The 23,910-nt window shown below is 40.7% G+C and overlaps 1 protein-coding gene across 1 annotated transcript in view; it reads left to right on the top strand.

The window, feature by feature from the left end:
• The window catches only part of LOC144689751 (synaptotagmin-14-like), a 264,233-nt gene that overhangs the window by 5,618 nt on the left and 234,705 nt on the right, over nucleotides 1–23,910 (top strand). The window contains exon 2 of the mRNA XM_078557123.1: nucleotides 9,828–9,875. Within this exon, the coding sequence (XP_078413249.1) occupies nucleotides 9,828–9,875 (48 nt within the window). The remainder of the gene's footprint in view (nucleotides 1–9,827; nucleotides 9,876–23,910) is intronic.

Genomic DNA, 23,910 nt, shown 5'->3' with positions numbered 1-23,910 from the left:
TATTAACTTCTCGTTGACCCTTTTTCTATTACTTATTTCCCAGGTAACTTGGTCACATCATTTACTGGAAGCCAGGTACTTTACCAGATATCAATGCCTAGAGAAATCTCGTTCTTAAAGTGACCATGACCCTGACATAAAATATAGTTTCTTTCCTCCCCAAAAGCATATGGGCCATCACAACTTGCATGTTCAAACTCCAAACTGTCTAACTTGAGCCTTTCTAGTGACTAACCTACTTCTGCAGCTGTTGATCTGCTCAACTTCCTCACCTTCACCCATGATGCCATTGCCCCCTGTAAAACTCTTACATTCTCTCATTCTAGTTGTTTCCCTCTGGTAAGACCCTTATCTTACTCCCTCTAGTTCAAGGGGTATAGATTTTAATGTATCTGGTGCATAACTGATTTCACCATCCACTGTTAGACCTGAATGGACCACATCAAGCATTGCACTTTGCTCGCCTCTGTCAAAAGCACTCGCGACTCCAAGAATATCCTGTAAAGCAAAGCCAAGCATATAACTATCTCACCCCTCCAGCAACAGCTGAATGGAGCTCATGAACTTTTGTTCAGCTGCCCCTGCTGCATTCCATTCCATTCCCTTTTCCCAACATGGCAAATCTCCCCCCCAACCGATGTTCCCCTTGCCCAAGCTCTGAACTTGCTTCTTTCTCTAGTTTATTTTGTCCATGAGACACAACTCCTGTTCACTTGCTACATTCCTTTCTTGTTCTTATGATATCTGACATTGTAACTTCTTTCCTCACCTCAGAAATTGTTTTCCTCTCTTTCAAGACTACCTTATTCACCACCCTCCTCAAAAATATCACCCTTGACTCTTCTGTTCTTGCACATAACTGCCCCACCTTCTGTCTCACTTTCCTCTCTAAAGTTTTTGAATGTGTTGTCACCAAATCTATGACCACCCTTTCCACAACTTTCTAGTCAGGTTTTCATTCCAATTCAGCACTGAAATGACTTCAATAAAGGTGTCAAATTATATTTATGGTGATTGTGACCATGGTGCTTGATTCTTTGTCATACTTCTTTATCTTCCTGCAGCCTTTGACACGGTCAACAATATTAACTGCTTCTGCTGCTTCTCCTCCATTATCCATGGAATGGAGCTGAGGTAACTGAGTGAAGACTTGGAGTTTGGTCAGAGGGGGAGTTTTAAGTGTTAATTTTATTAAATTTTGCTCTTAAAATCTAGTCTGTAATTAACAGTAACTGTAAAGTATTGTGTAAGCAGGCTAAGTTCTTTCCTTTTTGCAGTTTAGAAAGGGTAAACTCACTCTCAGCTGTAAGAGTTGAGTAGTTAATTAGCTAACTGGTTGAATCTAGTTACTGTAGCCCCAGTTTAGTTTACTATAAATTCAGGGCTCTTTAGTGCAGCCTTGGCAAATGGAATGCAACTGAGGTAACTGAGTGAAGACTTGAAGTTCAGTGAAGGGGCAGGAAGGAGGTGTTTGTTTCCTTTTTCTATCTTTCTCACCCTGTAGGAATTGGTTCTTGCTCTACTACAGGGTGAGTATCTGGTAAGTGGGTAAGTTCTATTCTATCCCTAAGGTTTAAAAAAGCACAAATTGGTGGCAAAGTTATTAAAATACATAAAAAATGCAACATAACTAAGTGATTAATATAATTAAGTAATTATTTAAAACACCATTAAGGATGCCAGGACAGGTGATGTGTCTAGGCAGCAGCATTTGGGAGCTCCTGGATAACATTGTGATCCAGGGCAAACACGTCTGCAGTAAGTGTTTGCGGCTTGAGGAACTTTGGCTCACAGCCATTGAACTGGAGGCTGAGGTGCAGTGTCTGCGACACATCAGGGTGGGGAAAGTTACCTGGATGCTTTGTACCAGGAGGCAGTCACACCATTTAGGATAGGGTCTTCTGATTTGGTGAGTGGTCAAGTGCTGGAGGGTATGACTGTGAGTGAGGCAAGTATGGGGACCCAGAGGACTGGAGTGCAGGAGTGTGAGCCTCTGCAATTGTCAAATAGTTTTGAGGTTCTCTCAGCTTGTTTGGATGAGCAGGTAGATGAGCAAACTGACCATGGCACTATGTCCAGGAAACTATTCAGGTGGGGGGAGCAAAAAGGAATGTATTGGTAGTAGGGGACAGTATAGTGAGGGGGATTGATGCTGTTATAGAGTCATAGAGGTCTACAGCACAGAAAAAGGCCCTTCAGCCCATCGTGTCTGTGCCGGTTAAACAAGTACCTAACTATTCTAATCTCATTTTCCAGCACTAGGCCCATAGCCTTGTATGCCATGGCATCGCAAGTGCACATCCAAATACTTCTTAAATGTTATGAGGGTTTCTGCCTCTACGACCCTTTCAGGCAGTGTGTTCCAGATTCCCACTACCCTCTGGGTGAAAAAATCTTCCTCACATCCCCTCTAAACCTCCTGCCCCCTTGTTATTGATCCCTCCACCAAGGGGAAAAGTTCTTTCCTGTCTGCCCTTTCTATCCACCTCATAATTTTAAAAACCTCATTTATATCCCCCCTCAATCTCCTTTGTTCCATGGAAAATAACCCCAGTCTATCCAATCTCTCCTCATAACTAAAACTCTCCAGCCCAGGCAATGTCCTGGTAAATCTTCTCTGCACTCTGTCTAGTGCAATCACGTCCTTCCTATAATGTGGATTCCAGAACTGCACACAATACTCTAGCTGTTCTCTGTGGCAAAGGGCGAGAGTCCAGGCGGCTGTGTTGCCTGCCCAGTGCCAGGGTTTGGGACACCTGTTCAGGGCTAGATAGGAACTTGCAGTGGGAGGGGAGGATCCAGTTGTCGTGGTCCACGTAGGTACCAATGACATAGGTAGAACTAGGAAAGAGGTTCTGTGTAGAGAGTATGAGAAGCTAGGCACTAAACTGAAAAGCAGAACCTCAAAGGTTATAATCTGTGGCTTATTACCTGAGCTGTGTGCAAATTGGCACAGGGTACATAAAATTAGAGATGAATACATGGCTACAAAGACTGGTGTGGGAGAAATGGGTTCCAGTTTGTGGGGCACTGGCACCAGTGCTGGGGAAAGTGGGGGCTGTATCTTTGGGGCAGTCTACACCTGAATCATGCTGGGACCAGTGTTCTTCTGAACCGCATAACTAGGGACATAGAGAGGGTTTTAAACAAATAGTGGGGGCAAAGGATTAAAGTGGAAGATGTGGTATATCAAAAAGTAGAGACAAGGTAAGAGAGGAAAATAGTAATATGGGAAATGAGAGTTGGAGAATGGCAGGAAGGGACAGAGAGAAAAAAATCTAAGAATGCACCAGGAACCAAGACTAGATGTCACAAAGATAACAAAAAGACAAAACTAAAGGCTCTGTATCTGAATGTACATAGCATTCATAACAAAGTAAACAAATTGATAGTGCATATTGAAGTAAATAAATATGATCTGATGGCCATTACAGAGACCTGGCTGCAAGATGACAAGGATTGGGTCATGAATATTGAGGGGTACATGACCTTCAAGAAGAATAGGAAGCTCGGTAAAAGTCGAGGGGTAACACTGTTAATCAAGGATGGCATTTGTGCAATAGTTAGAGGTGGCCTTGGTTCAGGGAATCAGGATATAGAATCAGTTTGGGTGGAGATGAGGAATTGTAGGGAAAAGAAATCACTAGTGGGAGCGGTCTACAGGCCCCCTAACAGTAACTACAATGTAGGACAAAGTATACAAGAAGAAATATTGGGTGCTTGTGATAACGGGATGGCAATAATCATGGGCTACATATAAACTGGGAAAATCAGATTGGTAGTAGTAGCCTGGATGAAGAGTTCATAGAATGCTTTTGAGAGAGTTTCCTAGAGCAGCACATTTTGGAACCTACCAGAGAGCAGGTTATATTAGATTTGGTATTGTATAATGTGACAGGATTAATTAATGACCTCAGAGTAAAGACATCCCTAGGTAGTAGCGACCACAATGTGATCGAATTTTACATCCAGTTTGAAAGGGAGAAGAGTGAGTCTAAGACTAGTATTTTAAACTTAAATAAGGGCAGCTATGTGGGCATGAATGACTGCGCCAGCTGAAGTGAACTGGGATACTAGGCTAGGGGATAGATCAATAGAGAATCTGTGGCAGACATTTAAGGGGATATTTCAGAATACTCAGAATAAGTATATTCTTACCATAATGAAAAATTCTAAAGGGTGGACCCACCGTCCGTGGTTAAAGAAGTTAAGGCAAGCATCAAATTTAAAGAAAAAGCATATTACTGTGCAGTGGCAGGTCAGATGATTGGTCAGAATATAAATAACGGCAGAGAATGACTGAAAGCTTAGTCAGGAGAAAGAAATTAGAGTATGAAAGGAAGCTAGCTAGAAATATAAAAACGGATAGCAAGAGTTTCTACAGATATTTAAACAGGAAAAGAGTAGGTAAAGTGAATGTTGATCCTCTAGAGAGTGAGAATGGGGAGTTCGTAGTAGATAATAAGGAAATGGAGGATGAAATGAACAAGTATTTTACTTCTGTCTTCACTATAGAGGATACAAAAAACATTCCAGTAATAGCTGTAAATCGGGAAGTGGAGGAGAGAGAGAAACTTGGTGAAATTACAATCACTAGGGAAGCAGTACTGAGCAAACTGGTGGAGCTGCGGGCTGACAAGCCTGTGGGTCCGGATGGATTTCATCCTAGGATCTTAAAAGAGGAGACTATTGCGGTAGTAGTTGCATTGGTGTTAATTTTCCAAAATGCTGTAAAGGTTCCATCATACTGGAAAGTAGCAAATATATCCCCTCTATTCAAGAACGAAGGAGGCAGAAAACAGGAAACTGTAGGTCAGTTAGCTTGATGTCTGACGTGGGGAGGGTGTTAGAGTCGATCGTTAAAGAGATTATAGTTGGGTTCTTAGAAAGTCACAAGGTAATCGGGAAGAGTCAGCATGGTTTTATGAAAGGGAAATTATGTTTAACCAATTTATTAGAGTTCTTTGAAGGAGTAACATGTGTGGTGGATAGAGGGAAGCCTTTAGACATACTGTGCTTGGATTTCCAGAAAGCATTTGATAAGGTGCCACATCAAAGGTTATTGTGGAAAATAAAAGCTTATATTGTAGGGGTAACATATTAGCCTGGATAGAAGATTGGCTAGCTGGCAGAAAACAGTGAGTATGTATAAATAGGTCTTTGTCTGATTGGTATATGTGATTGGAGTCCTGCAGGGGTCTGTGGGGCCTCAACTTTTTACAATTTACATCAATGACTTAGATGAGGGGAGTGAAGGCATGGTAGCTAAATTTGCAGACAACACAAAGATAACAAGGAAAGTATGTTGTGAAGAAGACATAAGGAGTTTGCAGACAGATATAGATAAATTGAGTGAATGGGCATAAACCTGGCAGATTGAGTATAATGTGGGAAAATGTGAAGTTGTTCACCTTGGCAGAAAGAATAAAAGAGCAGAGTATTACTTAAACAGAACAACTGCAGAATTCAGAGGTGCAGAGGGATCTAGGTACTCTTGTGCATGAGTCACAAAAAGTTAGTATGCAGGTACAGCATGTAATCAAGAAAGCTAATGGAATGCTGCCCTTTACTAGAGGAATTGAACATAGAAGTAAGGACGTTATGCTTCAGATATACAGGGCATTGGTGAGACTACATCTTGAATACTGTATGCAGTTTTGGTCTCCTTATTTAAGGAAGGATGTAAATGCGTTGGAGATGGTTCAGAGGAAATTTACTAGATTGATACCTGGAAAGAGCATGTTGTCTTATGAGGATAGGTTGAACAGGCTGGGTTTGTTTTCACTGGAGTTTAGAAGAGTGAGGGGTGACTTGATTGAAGCATATAAGATCCTGAATGGTCTTGACAAGGTGGACATGGAAGGTTGTTTCCTATTGTGGGTGAGTCAAGAACTAGGGAGCACTGTTTTAAAATTAAGGGTTGCCCTTTTAGGACAGAGATAATAGAAATTTTTTCTCTGAGGGTTGTGTGACTTTGGAACTCTCTGCCTGCAAAGGTATTGAGGCAGGGTCACTGAATATTTTAAAGAAAGAGCTAGATAGATTCTTGGTTGGCAAGGGAATCAAAGGTTATCGGGGGTAGATGGGAATGTGGAACTTGAAACAAACCGATCAGCCATGATTGTATTGAATGACGGAGCAGGCTCGAGGGGCCAAGTGGCTTACTTCTGATCCTATTTTGTATGTTCATATGACTGCCCTGGCTTCGTTCCTATCCATAGCTAGAGCATCTCCAGCAAGGGCTTTTCTTCCTGCCTCCAGACAATTACATCTGGAATCATCCAAGGATCCATCCATGGCCTTCTGCATTTCCTCATCTATGTGCTGCCTCTTGATGACTTCTTGCATTGATTTGGGATCTAGTTCCACATGTACGCTGATGACACCCAGCTCTAATTCCACTGCCTTTATGTCATCATATTGTTTGTCCGATTTATTCCACTCAAACATTAGGAAGACCTGGTTCATGTTGAACCAGAATGTTTCCAACCTCAGTGTCCTATTTGACCTGAACTGAGCTTCTAATCTTATATATTCTATCCATCACAGAGATCCTACTTCCATCTCCTTTATCTCGCCTGTCTTCCCCCCAGCACAGCACATTTTCTGCTGAAAACCTCACCTATGCCTCTGGTAACTTCAGAATTGACTATTCTAATACTTCCCTGGCCAGTCTCCTACCCTCCACCCCTCATAAACTTCAGGTTATCCAAAACGCTGCTGCCCATATCCCATTCTCACCTAGCCCTTCTCGCCATCACCTCTGCGCTCACTGACCTGGTCCCCTGTGCCTCACATTTAATTTTCTCATCCATATGATTAAAATATCCTCATGGCCTTAGCCCTTCCTATTTTGGTAAAGTTCTTCAGCCATGTAACTCTGAGAGCTCTGTATTCCTCTCACTCTAGTCTCTTGTGCACCCTCCAGACCCTTTGCTTCTGCATTGGAGCCTGTTACTTCAGCCATTTGGGACCTAGGTTCCTGAATTCCATCACAAAGAACTGACTGCCTCTCTCCTTCCTTCTGTTCCTTTGACCCCGCCTCTTTGAGCAAAGCTTTAGCCACCCCTCCTAATATCTCCCTTTTTGACACAGTCTCAGTTTTTGTTTGAGTACCCTTTTGAATTTTTTCTATGTTAAATGTGCTAACTAAATACAAGCTGTTGTTGTGATGTTGCAGCATCAACCTCTGAAGCTGCCGTCATTACTAATCCCATTTTGCATAAATGTCAAATTCTACTCTTTTTTTTAAAAGTAATTTAGAAATGACCTAGAAGAATAGAAGTTCATACCTGCATATAATTTTGCAAACCTGCTGGATTATTTTTGTCTTGATTAGTTAACATATTCATTTACAAAAGGAAATGACATCACTGAGATGATGAAATTTCCTTTAAGGTGACATATTTGAGTGAGTCTACTTTGCAGTATGTATCAAATGGTGAGTAACATTAACAGGCTCTACTTTTGAATGGGAGTTTGTTTTTAATGCTTTATCACAGATTAAGATACTCTGGTATAAATTACAGATTAATTGCCATTTGCATTCATGTTCCCTGCTGTTAGGTTTCCACTCTTGAGTGAATTGTCAAGGGAAGTCATGATTCCTACCAATGAGAATGTAATAATGTTGGTGGTTTCTATATTCAACTGTAGGTCATTTTTCAACATGTCTTATTGGTTCAGTACAAAGTTGTGTTGCCAGTGCTTGTTCATGAAGACAGAAAAAAAATAGACATAAAATATATTAGGAAGGAAAGTACAGAATGAGAAAAACCATTGCAGCCCAGCTGGCTGGTCTTCAATGTAACAAAGTTGAAGAATATTGAAGCAATGTAATCATGTATGGACAGTTTTCAAAAATGTAATCTTGGCACACATGCATCATTGTCAAGACAAGCATTTATAGTCAGCCCCTAGTTGTGCTGATGGTAGTGGTTGACCACCGCCTTGAACTGTTGTTGACCATGTGGTGAAGTTGATCCAATGGGAGACCCATGATTTTGACTCAACAACGAGCATCAATTACAAGGATAGATTGGAGAAGCTGGGGTTGTTCTCTTTAGATAAGAGAAGGTTGAGAGATGATTTGATAGAGGTTTGAAATCATGGATGATCTAGACAGTATAGATAGAGAGAAAGTGTTCCTTTTGGCAGAGGGGTCAAGAACCAGAGGGCACAGTTTTAATGTGATTGGCACAAGAACCAAAGGCGACATGAGAAAATGTTGTTTTACTCAGCAGGTGATTAGGCTCTGGAATGTACTGCCTGAAAAAGTGGTGGAGGCAGATTCAGTTGTGATTTTCAAATGGAAATTAGATAATCACCTGAAGATGATAAATGTGTGAAAGGATGGACGTTGGTGGTGTGGGACAAGCTGAATTGCTTTTGCAGGAGCTGGCACAGATTTGGTGGGCTGAATGGCCTTCTGTGTGGTAACCATTCGATGATTCTAAGGGGAGAATTTTCTCCTTCGGGTGGGCCGGTCAGGAACGGGTGCACAGCCGATTGCTGCCTGCGATCGGCTCTGTGCCACCATTTTACGTGGGCAGGCCAATTAAGGCCCGCCCAGCGTGATGTGCACCCGGAAGTTACCTGTGCGGGTGGGGGGAGGAGGGAGAGTTGGGGCCTGCGCTTTTTCACGCGCATGCGAGGCATGGAGCTGCCTCGGAGATTAATTTCAATATGAAACAGTGAGAAACAGAAAAAAAATTATTCAGATGTGTCCTCTCATGACAGTGTCACTTGAGCTGGGACATGTTTATGAATTTTCATAAAAATTTATATTTAATTAACGAAACCTTCATGAAACCTCATCCTGCCTGTGATGACCTCATCCCCCCCATGAAAAATTTGAAGACTGCCTGGGCTTTTCGCCTGCCCGCCAACCTGAAGATTGGAATGATGCACGGTGACGTCGAGATGCACACCCGACGTCACCGTGCGTCATTTTACGCGTCGGCTTGCGGGGTCCACCACTGCATGCCAAACGGAAGATCCTGGCCTATGACATTGAAGGATTGGCAGCAGATTCATTCCCAAGTCAAGATGGTATGTGACTTGGAAGTGGTAATATTCTCCTGTACCTGCTACTGTTCTCATTCTAGGTAGAAAGGTCACTGGTTTGGGCTGTGCTGCTGAAGAAGCCTTGGTGAGTAGCTGTTGCACATTGTGTAGATAGGACGGGTCACAGTATGACAGTAGTGGAGGAGGTGGATGTTTAGCCGAGTGAATGAGGTGCATTCAAGCAGACACTTTTGTCCTGGATAATGTCTAACTTTTTGAGTGTTGTTGCAGCTGCATCCATTTAAGATAATGGAGAATAATGTTGCTAACATGAGCCACTTATCATAGAACACCCAGCCTTTGACCTGCCGTCGCAACTACAGCATTTGGGTGGCTGGTTCAATTGAGTATCTAGGCAATGGTAACTTGCTGAGGATGTTCATAATGAGGGATTTCACATTGGTAGTACCATTGAATGTCGGAAGGAAGTGGTTAGGCATTCTCTTGTTGGAGATGCTCACTACCTACCACTTCCGTGGCATAAATGTCACTTACCATTTATCACCTTGGATGTTGTCCAGCATTTACTGAAGCCATCGGTATGAATCAGATGGGAACCTTATTACTATCCAATGCAATTTAGGTGTACACCTTGACAGAGCATGTGCTTTGCATATGAAAGGTGCTAAAGGAATACAACTTATTTTTATTCTTCCTTTGTTATTTCCTTTCATTTAAAGCAAATGTCATGAAGCACAGCACAAATTTTTAGTCAGCATTTAAGTAAAAATACCTTTAATGATAAATTTATCTTTCCGCAGGTGGAGAACGTACTTGTGGAGTTCATGAACTTATATGCATCCGCAAAGGTAAGTAAATTGCGATAAAGGTTAACAACATTATAAATCCGTTTGGGGAAAGTGAGAGTTTATAGAAAAATGTAATTAATAACTTGGTGTTGTATGTGATTAATTGTTGATTTTGAGATTAGTTTGGTTAGTATTTGCTTTAACCATCCACAGGGAAAAGTCCTTACATGTTCTATGATTCTAAGGGATAGTAAGGTCTGATCTCCATAAATGGGGTAACAATTTTATGATACAGAGAAAATTTCTGTCCATAATCTTAAATTGAGTATTTAATTTCTACTAGTCAATCTCTCACAATGTTGTACAAGGTAAACTGGATAAAGTGCTCACTGTCTTTCTTGGCTCTGATGTCTTTGAGTTGCAGTTTTTCTCTCTCCTTTGGCTTCTGTCTTTTTTATTTTCTTCCAAAACTCTCTCCTCAAATCTTTTTGATTCTCCTGGAGTAATTTCGACTTTAGACGAATGCGTAAAATGTGTGATATCTGACCGGCCATCTATTACACACCTCTGTCAATTCTCGATAATATTGACTTTAGTGAAAATTTTGTCTCGTGTATATGAAATTAGCATTCACCTTATCTGTTTAAAAAATACATATGGAGATAGTTAGTTGGCTTCAAAGTTCAACTGGTGCTTTTTTTCTTTTGAAAATTAAAGCAATATTAATTGAAGCAGGTACTCTTTATCTGTGACTCCACTCAATTCGGCCCCAGGCTCTCAGCCGATGAATACAAATTGGGAGCAGCAGTAGGCCACTCAGCTCCTTGAACCTGCTCTGCTATTCATGGCTGATTTGATTATAACCTCCTGCTTACCCCCAATAACCTTTCACCCCCTTGTTTATCAAGAATCTATCTGCCTCTGCCTTAAAGATATTCAAAGACTCTGCTTCCACTGCCTTTTGAGGAAGGGAGTTCCAAAGACTCGCTACCCTACTGAGAGGGAAAAAAACCTCCTTATCTCTGTCTTAAATAGGCGAACCCTTATTTTTAAACAGTAACCCCCTAGTTCTAGATTCTCCCACAAGAGGAAACATCCTCTCCAGATCCATCCTGTCAAGACCTCTCAGGATCTTATATATTTCAATCAAGTCACCTCTTACTCTTCTAAACTCCAGTGGATAAAAGCTTAGCCTGTCCACCCTTTCTTCATAAGACAACCCGCCCATGCCTGGTATTAGTCTGGTAAAGCTTCTCTGAGCTGCTTCAAATGCATTTACATCCTCCCTTAATTAAGGAGATCAATACTGTACACGTCTCCCTCAGTTTCTGCTTTTAGAGTCACAGAGGTCTACAGCACAGAAAAAGGCCCTTTGGCCCATCAAGTCTGCGCTGGTCAAACAAGTACCTAACTACTCTAATCCCATTTTCCAGCACTAGGCCCATAGACTTTTATGTCATGGCATCACAAGTGCACATCCAAATACTCCTTAAATGTTATGAGGGTTTCTGCCTCTACCACCCTTTCAGGCAGAGAGTTCCAGATTCCCACCACCCTCTGGGTGAAAAAATTCTTCCTCACATCCCCTTTAAACCTCCTGCCCCTTACCTTAAATCTATGCCCTCTGGTTATTGATTCCTCCACCAAGGGGAAAAGCTCCTTCCTGTCTATCCTATCTATGCCCCTCATAAATGTATACACCTCAATCATGTCCCCCCTCAATCTCCTCTGCTCCAGGGAAAATAACCCCAGTCTATCCAATCACTCCTTATAACTAAAACTCTTCAGCCCAGGCAACATCCTGGTAAACCTCCTCTGTGCTCTCTCTAGTGCAATCATATCCTTCCTATAATGCGGATTCCAGAACTGCACGCAATACTCTGGCTGTGGCCTAACCAGCGTTTTATACAGTTCCAGCATAACCTCCCTGCTCTTATATTCTATGCCTCGGCTAATAAAGGCAAGTATCCCATATGCTTTCTTAACCACCTTATCTACCTGTCCTGCTACCTTAAGGGACCGGTGGACATGCACACCAAGATCCCTCTGATCCTTGGTACCTCCCAGTCATCGTGTTTTCCTGTGCCTTGTTTGTCCTGCCCAAGTGCATCACCTCACACTTATCCAGATTAAATTCCATTTGCCACTGATCAGCCTATCTGACCAGCCCATCTATATCCTCCTGTAATCTAAGGCTATCCTCCTCAATATTTACCACTGCACCAATTTTCATGTCATCCACGAAATTACTGATCAACCCTCCTACATTCAAGTCTAAATCGTTTATATATACCGCAAACAGCAAGGGACCCAACACCAATCCCTGTTATTAAACTATTGAAATTAACTTTTGCTCCAGTAAGCTTTGAATTTGCACTTCTGTTTTTCAAAATTACTTGAAGGAAAACTACTAAGTAGAAAATACTGGAAGCTCACTACCATCTTCTCAAGGGCAATTAGAGATGGGCAACAAATGCTGGCCTTGCCAGCAATGCTCACATCCAATTAATAAATTTAAAAAATCCATCAGTGTAGCTGATTAAACAGTATTGATGTATCCTGTGCAATCAGAGGGGTGATGAGTAGATTTTTCTTTATGCAGCAAGTTATTATGATCTAGAATGCACTGCCTGAAGGGATGGATGGAGCAGATCCAGTAGTAACTTTACTGGGTTGTGGGGATGAGCAGGAGCGTGGGACTAATTTTATATCTTTTTCAAAGAGCTGGCGCAAGTACAATGGGCAGAATGGCCTCCTGTGCTGCCATCATTCTATGAAAGTGGGAAATTGTCAACATTAGCAAAGAATGAAAATATAATCAGTACATCATTTTCTTGTTTTGGAACCAATACATTGCTAGTTAAACTGACCAGATTATTAGTGCTGTAGCTGCCCCTAAAAGTTGGTAAATTACCAGGCAGATAATTGTAGAACTTGTGGTGTATGTCCTTATGTATGCACATTGGCCATATGGTATTTCTAGAGTTAATTTACTATGTGGCCACTGTGCAAGGGTTAAACTGAATGATGTTGATACATATGAACATATGAAAAGATGGACGGGAAAAGACCAGCTGGTATATTGAATCTAATCCATTCAGCCCTGTTGTAAATTATGCAATACAATCTCCACCCATCAACAGCCATGTAATCTCACAGGAGAGGCAAAAAACAAGATTTAAAACAAAAACAACTTAGGCCAATTCAACGAAAAAGAATTCTGGGAAAATCCTCTCATATCCTGAAGGCAATCAGAATTGAATTCTAGAAGATATCAATAACCATGAGGTACATTAACTACCCCACATCCCATGTACCTTTTGCAGCATCAGCTTCCTCTAGGAACTTGTCCAGCTCTCTCTTGAACATTGGCATTGCAAAAGTTGGCAACTTAACTAGCTGTGATTGATCTTTGAATTATTTGGTGACTGCAACAGAGTAGGCAAATTTTAACCTCAGTGACTTCACTGGATGATAGTAAATTGAAAGGGCTAGCTGAAGTTGTGAGAGATGAGCATACTAGGAAATGGAACATAATTTTTCTTTCAATCTTTGAGCATCTAGTAATAGTATCAAACAGTCCAAAGTCATGAATAGCACAGCTAGATACTATGTAATGATCCTGTACTTTACTCCAATAGTGTCCTTTACTGTATCCATGGGCAGAATATTGAGCTCGGTGAGTGGGCGTGCGCCCGACCCAGCCGAGTGTAAAATGACACGTGGTAACGTTGGGCGAGTGTCTCATCGTCATTGCGTAGTCCCGTGATATTTCGTTTGGCGGGCATGCGCTGGAGTCGGCAGCGGACCCGCTGACAATGAAAAGGCCTATTAAGGCCATTAAAAAGGTAACTAAATTCAAATTTACGCTGCCCACCCAACCTTACAGTTGATGGGCAGGCGAAAACGCCAAGCGGCCTTTGCACTTTTCATGAAACCTCATCCACGGGCGGGATGAGGTTTCCTAAAGCAAATAAAAATAACATAAAAATTTTACACTTGAATTAAAAACATGTCCCTGCTCATGTGACCCTGTCACATGACGGGACATGTTTTATGACATTTTTATTTTCTTCATTAGATTTTTTAACCAGTGCTTCATCTCCCTGAGGCAGCTCTGTGCCTTAGGGAGCTTGAAGCGCTCTTTCGTGCGCATGCATGATGTTTGCACTAGGCCTGCTTTCCCTCCTTCCCCCGCTTGCACAGGCAGCGCTGAGTGTTGCGGCTCGCATTCCACGCGGTGTGGTGCCGATCACGGGTGGCGGTTGGCTTCCTGACCGCCCCCGCTGAGCACCCCCGTCAAGGGCAAAATTCTGCTCCATATGATTGTTTTCTATCCCCTAGCCAGCGATAGTAATGGATTTTTTAAGGCAAACTATCAATTAAGTGTTGGTTGGTGCACTTGTATGATTTAGGACTACAGTCATTGGAAAATGAGTTGAGACTGAATAGAATGATGTAATACATTACTAGGGAGATAAAAGTTAAAACATGCAAACATGCCATCTGGCTCAACCAATCCGTCTTATTCTTGCATCCCTTCCATCCCTTTTCCTTTATCCACCTATCCATGTACTCTAATCTTGACTGCCTCAATCACTAACCCCGGAAGTGAATTCCACAACTGAAGCTTCCCCTGCCCTCTATTCTAAATCTCTAATGTTTAGTCTAGTGTCTGTGGCCTAATTACGAATGGAAACGGTCTGCTTTTATCACCCTTGTCCCATTCTTCCAGAATTTTAAACACTTCTATCATATTTTCTTGTAATCTGCATTCTGAAGAAATAATTTGATTTTTCAATTTTTTCTTAATATTTTTATTTTCTCATATCAGACAGCATCCTGGTGAATCTGAGTTGTAGCCTCTCTACAGCTTCAACATCCTTTCTGTTGTGTGGAACACAATACTACACACAGTTCTCTCACAAAGGTTTTATAACATTCAACTTCTACAGTTAACAGAGAAGGAAGATACTTTAATCAGCTTGGACTGGTTTTGATATCAGGTCTTGAGGCAAAAAGACAGCATGCAATAATATGACACCACTCACCCCCTTAATTCTCGTTACTAATGCGTGTTTGTAGTATGCGGGGTGCTCGCTTGGCTTCCACCTTTATCTTCAGTGTTGGCAGTGTTAGGCAAAACCTTGGATGCCACCACCCTTTTTTTTGTTGCTCTGCTGGATTTAGTTTGATAAGACAAATCAATTTCTTGAGATTCAAGAAAAGGAATTTTTTATCAGATATAGCCCAGGTCACATACTATGTTGCAGGCTACCCAAAACACTTTGTTGGATACAATTTCAATAATACTGTAAAGCAAGGCGATTTGAATTGGAAAATAAAACATCATGGAAGGCTAGATCCTTGCACCTTTATGTTTTATGATTATTACCAGGTTTGCATCCCTATTAACACTATAAGTCATATCTGAATCAAATGTTTGTGACTTGTAGGTTGGAAATTACTATTGACATTCCCTTCAGACCTGCCACAGAAATTTGCGTAGTAACAGACATATGTTAATTATTTTACTTTTTATTTCAGGGTTTAAGAGGTGACAGAAGTTAATTTCAGACTTAAAGTAAATTATTTCTGATTTATGAAATTTCTGATCATTTTCTATGTTTAATGCTTTCAGTTTATATGGTAAATAAAGAACATCTATAATTTTCTAACATGTTAGCTGCTGGCACTTTAAGCTTGGACTTTCTCTGCCTGTAGCCTGTCTAGCAGGTGGTTTGGACAGGTGGAGATGGGAAATGGGATAGGGATGCAGTGTGTCACTTGAGTACTAATCATAATTTTCTGTCATTTTTTTCTGGGGAATTAGATGTGCCTGATCATTTTTGGTTGGGTGAATGCAAACAAAAGTGGAATCACACAGTGCAACAATGGCCCTAAATTTAACTGTCCCCAATTGGTAGAAACTTGGTGGTTGGTGGGAGATGGGCAGTTAAAAATAAGAGGAGTGATTTATCCCCACCAATTCTGCTCCTTTCCTACCGTGTCTCCATATTAACATACACTTTGGAAAAGATAAGCAGGTTATCTGTAGGAAGTAAGTGAGGTCCCATTTTAAATACACATACTGGATCTTGATGACATAATCAGACCCAATTTGCAATATCAACCAGGCCTGGTGGGGGGTGGGGGGGGGGGGGGGGGGCGGCGGCGGAGACGGGGGGACGGAGTGGCAGTGTCAGTTTCCCCCATCAAGCCAAACCTGCTGAGAGTTGAATTTCAGACCAGATGAGGCTGCCAACTTCTCCTGCTTGTTTATGCTCCCACTCACTGATCACATTGTTGGTCTGGCCAGCTGTTCAGTGGGGTTGAGCAGAGCAGGGGCCAAGGGGATGTGAGACTGCAGCATATTATTTAAACAAAGCTCAGCCATTAAGATTGGCAGGGTTTCAAAATCCTCGGCCTTGCTGGGTTTTTCTCACATTACCATGTTTTCTGTAGCCTCCCCACCTCCCCAATAATATCAGAGCCAATTTGTTCCATTTCCTATTATTGCCATTTCAGTTATGCCTTGTCATGGTTTTGTATATTAAATAGGCATGCAGGGTTACTAATTGCACAGTAAAGGCAAAAGTGAAAGGAGCCCAAAAATACATTACAAGACTTTATTAAAACCTTATTTCTCATGTGCTTTTGTTACTTTTTTGTTCTGGCAGCTGCTTAACCGCCTACTTTTGCGTTTTTAACAGTTGGGCTTGGGGTTATTTATTACCTAGCCCCATTTGTAGAGAAGGCACATTGGGTTTTTGATTAACAATTCCCATCTTCTTTTGAGGACTGCAAGGAGGACCAATGGAAGGAAGCCAGTTTAGCCTTAGAACGTCAGTAGCATACGGCATGCACTCATCGATACCTTCACTTTAGAAGCACCTCTGCTTTTAATATTCTATTTCCAATTGTCTCAGAAGCATTGCTTATACAGGCTGTGTTTCAAAAATATGTTATGTCACATCCTGCAATCTGGCCTACAGTGGAAAGGTCACAAATATCCTCAACATTGATGCTATGGAATAATTTTCAGTCTGCTACATTGGACATTACTAACATTAGCCAATCAATTGTTCACAGATGCAATGTTTGCTTCAGCAAGCTATTTCTTTAATTTCCCCATGGAAAACTGGCAGCTGCATAATAAAATTTTTAATTTTATGGAGTGGTAGAATTCCTGATGGTCTAAGGACACATAGGTGGTGCATTTACTTAATGTTTCCGATACACTTACCATGCAGGAATGATTTCAAATGAGGAAACTCAAATGGAAGTGATTTCCACTGCTTGTGCAACTTAAAATCGCTCCCTCTGAGTTCCTTCAATCTTTTTGACCATACATATGATTTGTTTACTGATTTCCAAATAAGAGGCATAGTAACCCCCCATGTCACCTCATTCAGAAGTTTGAGGAGTCCCCAAACTTGCTCACTCATTATAAGCTTCTAGATGTTTTTTCATCCTTTATTTTTGCTGTGCACTCACTTAGACCTGCATTTTGACCAAGTGGTACTGTTCACCTACCCACAGATTTTTTTACCCTAACGTTCCCCCCCATTCCCCCAAGACAGAATGAATCACGAACCTATACCAGCTTTTCCCCTGGGCATACCTCTCCATGCTATGGAGGAGAAAGAGCCAGAAGCTTTTGGAGAGAAGGAAAATTGGGTTGCTTGGCAGAAGGCTGCAGCAAACTAGATATTCCACCTTCCCCACTGCGCCAATCAAAGAATCTGCAGGCAGCACAGGTCTTATGAATACGCCTCTGAGGAGTTCTGCGTCAGAATAGATTACATTTCTAAAGCTGCCATTGTCTGTCATTGTGATGCTCTGATCAAAGATTGGAAGCCATGCTCATTTACTTGTGGCTGGCAAGATTACTACTGCCCTCAACTATGACTTAGGTTCCTTTGATGCAGCTGCAGGAAATCTCTGGGACAAAAGTCAGGAATTTGTAAGGGCATGCATTGCTGCCATGTATGGCAAAGTAGCCCATGTCATTAGCTTTGGCATAACAGTGAGGCAGCAGAGAGGAAGAGGCCTATGGTTCTGTGGGGTTGCTGGCTCCCCAAAGTACAAGATGGCAACATTTTTAGTTGAAGATGTTGACAGATCATCTCTCACTTATGTGAACAGGAAGGGATACTACTTCAGTTTGTAATGCCACTGAGGCTATCATCCATGTCAATGCCCAATATATAGGAAGTTGCCCTGGTGCCTTCATCCTCTGAAATTTGGATCTCCGTCTTCAGGGAAGAAAATCATATAAATAGTTATCTACTGAGAAATTAGGCTGAACCCTCACAACCATGGCTGATGGCTGTATTTTGGCAGCTTTGATGTGTCATTTGTCAGCATTTGTTACTAAACCCTATGGATATCACACACCCTTAACCACCTGCCAAACATGCAACACTGCTTGACTTTGTGGGAAGTGCTCTGGTTTCAAACAGAGCAACCCTTCTAACATTCACCAAATGCAGTAGCACCACAACTTCACTATCCTTCAAAGGAGATTACAGCCCTGCATTGCTCCATCACTTGCCCAAAGACTATGGGGGGAATTTCAACAAGGAGGGTGGGTGGGATTGGGTGCGTTGGGAAGTTAAAATCCCAAAAAATAGAGGTGTACTGGGAAGCTGGCTGTAACCCACCGACTTCTGACTTTTATTCTGGTGAAAAAGTGGATGGACAATCCGCTCCCAGGAGGTGGGTTGACATTTTAAAACGTTAATGAGGCTGGAAGCCTCAGATTTAACCTTGCAGGTTTAACTGTGCCTGGCCTCAGAAAACCGAACAGGTTCAGCAAGATGAGGTCAGGATTGGGAAGAGCTTCTTCAGGACCAGGAGGAGCCGGAGTGCTTCTTCCTGGCCCTCCCCAAGCTCCCCACACCCCACCATCGGAACATCCCAACCGAGGAGACGGGAATCAGACCCCATCAACTTCTCTTCCCTGGTCAGGGCTCAGACTACAATATTTAATGTTCATAGTTTCAGTATATACTGGAATGGTTTATTTACAGTTGCCTGTATCCTCTGTCAGCAGTAAGTCTGTAACTGCCAGGTGTACTGATCTATCAGGGGCTCTGTGATAGTATTTTGGTATTTAGGACATTAGAAACGGTGTATTTCTCAATTATATTGGATAGACAGGTATTCAATTACATGGGTGTTTGAATTGAACAGAATGGCCTCATTCATTGATCTATGCAAATACTTTGACCTATTTGACAGAACTTCTCTAAATATAATTTGCAGCAGTGAAATTAAGGGTCAAGGCCTTGCTGAGCTATGTGTGTCCGTGCTTTGTGCTCAAGTATGAACATCAGCCAGACTGAACTATGTATTAAATGCAACTTTAAATAATATCGACTTTAAATCTGGATTTGTTTAGACCAACAAGAAAGAATCTAAAATGGACAAAAATGCTTCATTGTTCTCACAGGTACCAAACATATGCATACAAATTGAAAAGAAAAGTAGGACAAACAACTGTTGAGGCAGGAAATATAGGAAATGAGAAAACATGTCTTGAGGATCAATTTAATATTGAGGGTTAGTGTAGGAGAGAATGTCTTTGACGTTTCAAGATTAGCAAAATGTATTACTCTTTTTACTGAATAGCTGAATTCTATTCATTTACCTGTTTAATGTCAAATAAATGTATTTCCTATTTTACAGCATGAGCCATTGTCTAATAAAGCATAATGTTCCCCCATCTTCTAAAGTCAAGGTCATGTGGTAGCACAAAATATGATCCAGCAAGCTGGAATACCGTGGCAGGACTTCTCTGTTCATCTGAAAATTGGATAGGAAAAAGCACTCTGGCTCTTAGGGAACATGGAGTTTGTGTAGGAGAGTGACTGGAGATGCTGATCCTGAGGACAATGTCTAATATAAACTCCAAAGATGTAAGTGTCATCCTGTTCTTTTTCTTGGCCACATACTTGATGACATCTGATTATTTCTGAGAACTTTTTTTCATGCAATTATTTTTCGATATACAACCTTTAGCCACTTAATTATAAAGCAGGAATCAGAGAGTAGGGGTTAAGGGCTGCTATGAGACTGGCAAAAGATGGAAAATGATGTTCTGCATCACTTGCAGTTGTTATCATTTATATAAATGTTTTGGATTTGGGAATAGGAAGTATAATGACCAAATTTGCAGAAACCACCAAATTTGGGGTTGTAGTTAGTACGGGGGAATACTGACAAAATACAAGAAGACATTAATGAACTTGCAAAATGGGTATATAATTGGTAAATGAACTTCAATATAGTAAGCTGAGGTGGTACATTTTCGTAAGAAAAATCAGGAGGCCTATACTTCTTGTATTACTAGCATCTTAATAGGGTAGAGCAGCATGGATCCAGAGACACAGATGAACAAATCATTAAAAATAGTGACATATGTTATGACCAGGTGAGGATGGGCGCACACCACACCTTGGTTGATCGTAACAGAGTATTTTTGAAATTTATAAGAATGAATGTGCCAATTCAGTGTATGTACTTTACTATTTATGTGCTGATTGCACAGAACTCTGTCCAACAGGCTTTTCTTGAGTTTAAGTGAGTAAGGGATTAATTTTTATTGTGCTAAAATCTCACTCAGGTAAAGATATTAAAATATTTAATAAAAGGTAAATACAAGTCCTGACTGTTGCAATGCATGCAAAAATACAAGTTACAAAGTAGAGGAGGTTAACTTTTGGCCAACTTAAGATTCAAGGATAAAAGGCAAAAATATGAAGAGTTCACTGATTGAGTCCTTTGCTGTTGCTCATGCTTGAGGCAGTTTTTAAAGCGGTAGTCCTTGTTTTTTTTTGCCGAAAACGCTGCTTTGGAATTTGAGGCCTTCTTTAGAATTTCTCTGTCTGCTGTCCACAGTACAATATAAGCAGGCAAGTTTCAATTTAGTTGAAAGAGGGGGAGAGGCAAGCAGCTTTTTGCTGCCTTTAGATGTTCCTTCTCTAGACTGCCTCAAAGCCAGCAGGGTTTTATAATAAAAGACTTTCAAAAATCAAAGAATTTTGGCCATGTGGCGACTAGCCATTGATACATGATGGAAAACAATCGATAGTCTATTCATGTTAATGAAGGAGTTTCTACCTCCCATGGTCAAAACCATTGACCTACATTTTAGGCAGTAGGTGGTCCTTAGCACTTCCCTTGTGCATAATCAGCTTCATGAGTTCTCCTTTGTTACCTGGTAGTCCTGGAGACAGAAATTCTGAGGTCTTCTTGTTCTTGTTGCTGTGGGGTAAGTCCTGTCAAGGGCAGGTGCAACATTCCACAAGGATGTGGTCTTGCATGTTCATTTTTAGAAGCTTCCAAAAGCTTAGCCAGCTTGCAGCCCCAAACAACAAGTGGCCTGTGGCAGCCATCTTAAGTCAATGTCTTTATTTTAACAGTTGACACTGCATTTTTAAAAAAGTTCCATATGTGAATCTGGCAGATGAAACTGAAATTGAATATTTGACATCAATACATGTCCCTAACACACAGTTTAACAAGGCCATTGAAAAAGCATTGGAGTTCAACTGGAGGAATAGAATCGAAAAGCAGAGAAGTTATATTAAACTTGTTTCAAGCTTTGATTCAACTGGACTTGGAGTATTGTATGCAGTTCTGGTTTTCATATTTTCAAAGAGGCACTGGAGAAAGTGTAAGAAAGATTCACAAGTGTGATACAAGAACTGAGAGGATATACCTATGAGGAAAGATTGAACAAGCTTTTCTCCAGAAAGGAAAAGAACGAGGGGTGATCTGATAGAGGTCATTAAGATTGTGATAGGGTCTGATAGGGTAGATATGGAGAAGAAGTTTCCACTTGCAGGTGAGATTAGAACTAGGGACTGCAAATATAAGATCATTAATAATTCCAATAGAGAATTCTGGAAATACTTATTTACTTGGAGAGTGTTAGTATATGGAGCTCACTACCACGAGGAGAAGTTGGAAGATGAATTGCATAGATACATTGAAGTGGAAGCTAGATGAACACATGAGGGAGAAAGGAATAGAAGGATATATCGATGGGGTTAGATGAAGTAGGGTGAAAGGAGGCACAAGCATTAAGAGAAATGAGGTGTCGAGTATTAGTACTGGCATGAACATGTTGGGATGGATGTCCTGTTTTTGTGCTGTGAATATTATGCTCTTAATTATGCAACTTATAATTGGTGTAGTTCCTTTCAAATAACTGCAGCAACAGTTCAGAAAATTCTACCTCCACATTTTACAAAGACTCAGTGGTTCACATTTTTAAGGCTGAGAGCTTGTATTATTATAAGGAGAGGCATGTGGAAGTTTGTGTGTGCAAAAGCACTGATGCTGAAAATTTTGCCTGCACTCACTTAGCAATTTTAAGTTGCATTACATATTTTTTGTATAGTTTCCTTTTTAATATTTATATTAAGTAATGGTTCCTCGACACTCTCCTTTGTTACTCCAACTGTACTTTGTTCACCTGTAAAGAAGGAGACAAAATTATTTTATTCTGTATGATTGATTTCTTCATTCTTAAATGGTACCACCATTTTTTGACTATTCTTTTGAGTTTCATGTGTTTACACGGAGCGAATTTTTGCCTTAGTGGTATCATTTCTGCTTCTGAGTCAGAAGGTGCAGACAGTCCCAGTGGGTGGAGACCAGAGATCCAGCTCTGAATTCTGGGTCGACAGGCAGATTTTTTCGTATTTTCCTAGTCTTTTTCACCTCTGTTTTTGGTTCTCATCTATGTTTTTGGTATTTGTCTTGATGTTCTGTATTAATAGCCTTAGGTTTATCATATACTTTTTTCTTAAATTCAGTTGTTGCCTTAATTTCATTCATCTGTAGAACTTATTGCTATCACCCTTTTATTCCTGGTCAGAATGTTTTTAGTTGATATTCTACCCATTTGAGACTTAAATATTTCCCAATGTTGATCTGCTTTTTGTTTTGTTGTGTGGTTGGGGTCTAGATGGTGGTTTTAAGGATTGTCTATTCTCCCAAAATACACTGCTCAAGTGTGTAGCTTCTCAAAACTGTTACTCTTTACTTACAGCAAGTATTTACACAATTGGCCCTCTACATGAGGTTGGAGCAGCTCCTCCTCCCAGATCTCGCTTACTTCTCAGTCATGTGATCGGACATCATTATTATATTATACTTTTAACGTTGACCCTTTACTCTACACTTCCTCATCAACCTTTGGTTGAGCTAATTTGGGCTACACTGCTAAAACACTTCTTTTCCAGCCCAATGCATTTGATTTTGACTACTTTGACTGTAAACTAAATTTGTATGACAGTTGACCTCTAAGTGTTTTCCTACTTTCTAGTCGCTATCTTGTCCAATTGCATTTTTTCAGGTCAAATATTGTATCTTATATTAGGCTTTTTGAAATTATGTACTTTGGCTTAGGAAGTGGAGCAGCCGCAATTACCTAATGGCATGAGGGAGCTAAATTCACATAATCAAACTCAAACACTCAGTTAATAACTTTGGTAATTAAATTCCTAATACTGTGAGGGGGAAAAACAGAAGGATCTTTATGCATTACGTTTTTAAAAAGAGATTCCCTGGGCTGACTTTAGCTCCCATGATAAATTAGATACATTAACCTATATACTTGGTGTTACAGGCACATCCATACTGATGGATTGAATTGTAGAGCCCTCACAAATACATTTCAAACTGAAACTAAGTTTGCAAGTAGTTTATGACAATGGTTTGTATGTCATTAATTGATTTTTTTTTTGTTGAAAAAATGGTGATTTTAATTCAGGGACCTTAAGAGAACTTCAAGTTCAGAAGTATTACATTGGATGTTGTGCGGAAGTGGAATATTGTATGAAGTGTATAATTTGAGTATAATTTTTTATTGTTTGTAATTTTTATATGTTGCTGGTGAAAAGTTTAACCATTTTATTTGGAGGATTTTCTAAGAATTAATTTGCAATTTTTAGAAGTTTGAATACAATGCATGTAGAGATATATCATTTGCAATAAGAAAAACCCTGCAGTCAGGATAAAATAATTGGGTATAGGGCAATAGTGTAGTGTTGCAGATGGGAGATGTAATATCTTGCAC

Source organism: Cetorhinus maximus, chromosome 14 (assembly GCF_964194155.1).
Source record: "Cetorhinus maximus chromosome 14, sCetMax3.hap1.1, whole genome shotgun sequence".
Taxonomy (NCBI): domain Eukaryota; kingdom Metazoa; phylum Chordata; class Chondrichthyes; order Lamniformes; family Cetorhinidae; genus Cetorhinus; species Cetorhinus maximus.
This window is presented reverse-complemented; position numbering and strand designations above follow the sequence as displayed.